This window comes from Gavia stellata, chromosome 10 (assembly GCF_030936135.1).
Source record: "Gavia stellata isolate bGavSte3 chromosome 10, bGavSte3.hap2, whole genome shotgun sequence".
Lineage (NCBI taxonomy): Eukaryota > Metazoa > Chordata > Aves > Gaviiformes > Gaviidae > Gavia > Gavia stellata.
The window spans coordinates 8,876,913-8,882,912 of NC_082603.1; the positions used below are offsets into that span (position 1 = coordinate 8,876,913).

Consider the following 6,000-nt stretch of genomic DNA (forward strand, 5'->3'; position numbering starts at 1 on the left):
CAGTGGAACATGCAAAGAAACTGTAGGGCAGCTTATTTAAAATGTGCAACACATTACCTTTTCCATGATTTGCCCGGTGAACTCATCACTATAAAATTTATTCAAAGCCAGAAGATTCCCAGGACTGAAAATAGCTGAGATACCTGTCTGGATGAAAAGGGCAACCAGTAGTATCTTAGGTTAGAAAAAATTTCAGAGAAGGTAGGGATGAGGAAGTGCTGGGGAAGTTAATTGTGTGTTTAGGTGTTTGCAGGCTTGAAGTCTCTCCTGTGCATCAGTGCATAAGTTAATCCACCATGGTGGGTACTGAGCCAAGCTGCCTGCTCAGCATGTTTTTTGGAATTGCCTCACCTCAGTGCCCCTTTCCGACTCTGGACTGGGCCCACCCTCTTCTGTTTCAACTTGGCCATTTTCCTCAATTAGACCTCAGCCTGAACATTTTTGGAAACGCAGCATCAGATATGGTGCTGTCCCTGGGGAGATGGGAAATCCTTTCCACACTTGATGGATGTCCCCCCCCCCCGGCTTAATTCCACCACATCAGGAACTAGAGGCCACCTGTCTCTGCCCACCCTCCAGCTGATGTTGAAGAGATCTGTTTTATCCTAGTGCTTATTCCTTTGCATATTCCTGCCTGTGAATCTGGCAGCAGTGTCTGTGCACACCACAACCCTTTGCACTGTGCCAGGTTTGGGAAGGGCAGCATAGGCTCTCTGTCGCTTCAGTCCCTTTTCAGTCTGTATTCTGTGATGCAATACTGCTGTCAATGGGCTGGGAGTATGCTTGTGTGCCATGGGAGGGTCCTGCTAGCTTATCATGGTCTTGGGAGTACGAAACCTGGTAGGTACATTGACCCTGGAGCGCCTAGAGGGACAGCACACTTCCATGGGCTCAGTTACAGTGTCTCTGAGTGACTGCTCTGTTGTGCTGTTGTGAACAGCTAACCAGATCAGTACTCACCTCAGAGCAGCGTATGTGTCAGTTTGAAGATGCTGATTCCTCATCAGCTGATTCCCTCTACGTCTAGCGTGGCTTTTCTCAAAATGCACCGGGTCCCTTTGGGATGAGGTTGGTTCTGTAGAAGTGGAAACGATGATTATCGTGTTGTTGTATTTATTCGGAGAGGATGCACAGCAGTTGTCAGACAGCACTACGTACCTAATTGGGAATTCAACTTCCACCTGGTAGATTGAGACTGAAAGGCAGAGCTGTGGGATAGAGACAGGCAGGCACAAAATGCTGAGGCTCCTAATCTTTTACAATATGTTTGTTTAATACAAAGTGGTCTGCTGAGATTGTTTTGCAATGTAGAATAATCATTGTGTGCTGACTAATGGGAGACAGCAAGCTGTTAAAGAGCATCAATTAACCATACAGGAGGAGGTTATTGAGTACTTTCACAAGCATTCAGGATGCGAAGAGTAAAGAATATTACTTGAAGGTAACCCTTAGAGAATTTTAGCTATTGAAATTTACAAACTGCAACAAGAGTATGTGTGGATATACACATGGTTGCAGAGCTTACCAGAAGAACAGTGCAAAAAAGAACTTGAGCTTGCTTTCCAACTCCAGATTGTGCTGATACAAAATAAATAGTGCTTTGCTAAACTTGTTCTCTTATTTTATAGTCATTATTTTTAAAATTTCCCCTGTTAAATTTATCTAATGTTATCCCAGGAAATATTGGTCCTCTTTGCAGAAGATAACATGTGCGGTGTCCTTCTGATACTCGGATGTCAGAATTTGTTATACTTTTGCTTCCCTGACTGCCTAACTGTAAGACTGTTGTCCTTGTCCTTAACAGCTGCTCCTGCTTCAGTATAATAATTTCTATTCCTGCTATTGCTATGAGTTAGAACTCAGTGCACTTAGTGCTGAGAGGAGCATGCTCTTCCATCGTGTGCCTTGCACAATGGATAATAAAATTCTCCAATTTTGGCCGGTGGAGAGTATGAAAACCTATGTTTCATTAGGAATCCTTTTATACAGCCCTACTAATATTCTGCCTGGGTTTAATGCAAAAAATAAATAACATTTTGTGGGCTCTGTTTGCTGAGTGATTTTGTTCTTTGTAAGTAACAGGAAGTTTTTCTGATCCTGGATTCCACTGTTAAATCCACTTTGTGCAAACATTGCTTTCCATTTATTCATTGGCAGTGGGAAGACCAGATAACACTGAATTTATTGTTTCAGTTTTGTTTCTTCTAAAGTGGTGTTAGAGAATTGGACCTCAGATACTCTTTTAGCCAACAGCAAGAGATGTCCTGGGATTCCTCGGGGGTTATGATAAAGAGGGACCCTTGGTTCTTGGGCAAGGGCAAAGAGAGACTTCTCTCAGCTTCAACTCTCTATTCAAATACCTTAATCAACAGAGGTCTCCTTTAACAGATGGTTCTGCATCGATAAAGCCTTTAATGTGTTAGGAAAAATTTGGAGAAATTTACTCCTTTTCTGGTTTGATTGATTTTCTTAATCTTTTTCGAGTGGGGCGAGGGGGGGAGAATATAACTCATCAGAAGACTATGGAGAGGATTCAAACTTGGCTGCAAAACTCATGAAGATATTCTGATGAAAGACGTGGGATAAGTGAATGAAGCCCTGGTGAAGTTGGTGTCAGTGGGGAAATTTAACTGTGACTGCAGCCCTTGTGCCCTACAGTGTTTTGCACCGTAAGAGAATGTAGTCTGATTGCCTGTATGTCATAAGCTTCTGAATTGGTTTTAGTAATGAAACCCTCCCTACTGATCTATGGAAAAAATAATTTTTCATCCAGATATGGCAGCTGGTTTGACCCTGAGCGGTTGTAGCTTGGCAGTGGCAAAGGCAGGGGCGACTTTGCTACCTTAGGACTCTTGTCCTTGCAGCTGGTGCTGCTTTGAGCTCTGACCGATCTCTGGTGCTTCAGAGAGATGCCAAAATATCCCTGACTTTACAGGCAACTTGTCAAAGCCCTAATATGTGAGATACCAATATCTTAACACAGATCTGCAGTTTTATAACCCCAAGGATTTGTTCAGCTTCACCTATGGCCAGGGAAGGGAGGGGTTGCAGAGCAGTTTCAAGGCTGGAAGGGGGTATCGTTAGCATTGATCTTGACCTGAGCTGAGCTTTGGCCAAAGGATTCATCCCTGGAGCTGCAATGAAACATTTCACGGTTAGTTATCCTCACAGTAGGAAACAATGTCTTATTCTGAAGCTGAATATCTATCTCAAATTTTCATCCATTTGATCTTCTTATGGCTTTGTCAGCAAAGTCTGGTTTCTCACCACTTTCTTTTCCACTTTCTTTTAGGATCTGAAACAAATTAAATATCTGTCTCCATGAATGGAATAGTTTGAGCTCTTGAAGTTTCATACTATAAGGCTTGTTTTCTGGGCTGTGAGTCATTGGGTGACCTGCCTTTGAATCCTACTCTCTGTTTCCCTGTGGTTTTTTTGAAGTATGAACTCCAGAACTGTGCACAAGTTCCAGGAGAGCTCTGGGATTTGTGCAGGTTGCAGAGGCAGCATTGCTTTTCTGAAACTTTGCTGCTTTTTGGCTGAGCTGAATTGTAAGCTTGTTGCCGTGGCAGAAACAGAACATGCCATTGGACCAAGAACCGTTTCCCTGAAGGCCTTAGCAGGGTACCTCTTCTTATGGATGTTTCCCCACTGACAACTACATTTTGAGATGAGTCACGGAATTCATGTTTAATCCATAGTAAAATTGGCAGGCAATTACCATCTTGCAAGTTCTTCAAATCAAATTGTTAGAGAACATTAAATCAAATGCTTTGGAGAAATCCCAGTGTATATATAATTGCTTTTATCATCCAGTCTGTGATTCTGTCACAAGAAAAGCTTTGTTTTATTGGGCCTATCTTCAGTGAAAGTGTGCTGCCTGGTACTCATTTTGGTCTTAGCCTCTACTTCTTTGTCTCTGCCCCATTATTTTCCTTTTCCTATTTGTTATCCCATAATGAGAATTGAGAATTAAGGAATTTCTAGCTTACAGTTGTCGTCCCTACTTTTTAGCATTGCCAAGTACAGAAAGCATTTGCAAACTGAAATAATACTGTTAGTCACGAGGCAATTAGCCTGTTATGACAGCGTGGCGGCTTAAAGCACAGCGGTGATGAAGGTCACTCTGCTGGGTCTCCTTTTTTGCTCCGTATGTTTTGCTCGGAAGTCCAAACCACCCACTCCTTGGTAAGAGGGAAGCGTGCAGAGTCCTTATGTGTTAGTCATCAGTGGAGGGGCTGGTAGACTGTGAATCTGCAAACAAATGACTACAGGCAGCTTTTTGGTCACTGAGGCTGCTGCCTGGTAGAAAGCACGTGTTAGCTTAATTCAGTTTTCACTGCCACGCATTTAGGTTTACAGTCACAGTTGGCTCTCTTCTCTTTGGTACATCCTAATCCAAACATGACATTTAGTGCTGTTTCCTGGCAGGAGGAATTTTTCACAGAAATCTACCATACTCTCTCCCCCCCCCCCCCTTTTTTTTTTCTTCTCTTTACAGGTGAAAACAAGAGAGGAAGAGCTACAGAAGGAGGGGTTCTCTGCCACTGCTAGAAAGATACAGGAAAGTGTTGAACTAAAACTGCTAGATCTTACATACCTTTGTGCTCCAAAAAAAAAAAAAATGCATGGTTTGTGCAGACTGGTGTTCAGAAGCAAACATTCTGCCAGCAAAACAGGCTTCAGTAGGTCTGTATCCAAGGAGCCTGTTTCAGCTGTCAGTGCTACAGAGGTGATCAGAGAACTGCAGATGAGAGAGGCCAGCCTGGACAGAGAGCTGAAGCAGCTGCAGGAAGAGTGCAGGCAGAGGCTGGATGAAATTGCGGAAGGGTTGGAGGGAGTGATTTGTATCTCCCCTTGAAGAGATAAAGCTGGACTGAGAAGAGCAAAGGAATAGACTGACTTGATGAGAACACATTTTGCAGCTTGGCATGGGGGAGTGCAAGGTGAGGAACCAAATGTAATTTCTAGTTTTTAAACCTGGGAATCATAACTTGTTACTGCTTTGTGACTTGTACTGGGGCCATAACCTTGGTGGTTCTCTCTGCAGCCCCTTTATTGCTAACCTTGCCAATTAAATTCTGCAGCAGGCCTTGGTGGGAGTGTGCGTAAATCTCCCTTTTATCTTTCGGATTTCTAGTTCTTCTGCCAAGCACTGGGCTCTTTTACAGTGCTCAGCTGCTAGGCATTGAGGCTGCGCATTGAAGTAGTAATTGCATTCAGTGTTTTCCAGCAAATGGAAGAGTTCATTAGTCAGAAAAATCCAGGTATTGGAGAACATGCAAAGTACCAAGGCTTGGAGAGATTGGAAATGTTCGAGAAAGTGTGCTATTTTAATTCAGCTGGTTTGCATCTTTGTGGCAGCTATAATGCAGTCACCATAAGGAAAAACAAATGCCTAATAATAAATAAAGCAGCACACTGATTTCATTTACTGGTGTGATGCACTTGAAGTAATTGGGTTCTCAAAGAGAACAACCTAGAAACCCATTCCACCGAGTTATGAGTCACAATGACATAACTTATGGATCTGCAACGGGAAGTTTCTGTAAAATAGAAATATGACCCTAACTTCCAAGCTTGAGGAGTCTCCAAGCTCGCTCTCTGGAGGCTTCTTCCCCTGGAACATGCAAATGTTTTTTCACTTGGCATTCATTTCCTACCCTTTTCTGTTTTGCTTTCACCAAGGAATATTTTTATATTCTAGTTGTACACTTTCAGGAATAAATAAATTTAAAAAAACCAGTTTGCTTTTTATTTGTGAATTGCTGTGAGCAATGGGCTTTCCTCCATCTGGATTTTTGTCTACTGCCCCAGCTTGGTGCTGTTGCTGATTATCAGCCAGTCTTGGCTCACTCAGCAGCCAAATGTGAGGAACCTTTAAGGACGTCTTTCCAGGCATCAGTACAATTGCTGCTCTGCAGGGAGACCACGTGCAGGTGGGAGTCGGTGGACAAGGCTCAGGTCTCCTGGTTTCTGCTGCACCAAGTAAACTTCAAA

General features: G+C 43.1%; 1 protein-coding gene across 1 annotated transcript in view; it reads left to right on the forward strand.

Annotated features, from left to right (window-relative positions):
* Nucleotides 1–5,746, forward strand: part of TEDC1 (tubulin epsilon and delta complex 1) — a 76,928-nt gene extending 71,182 nt beyond the window's left edge. Inside the window, exon 8 of the mRNA XM_059822160.1 lies at nt 4,502–5,746. Within this exon, the coding sequence (XP_059678143.1) occupies nt 4,502–4,861 (360 nt within the window). The 3' untranslated portion in view covers nt 4,862–5,746. The remainder of the gene's footprint in view (nt 1–4,501) is intronic.
* Nucleotides 5,747–6,000: the final 254 nt, after the last annotated feature.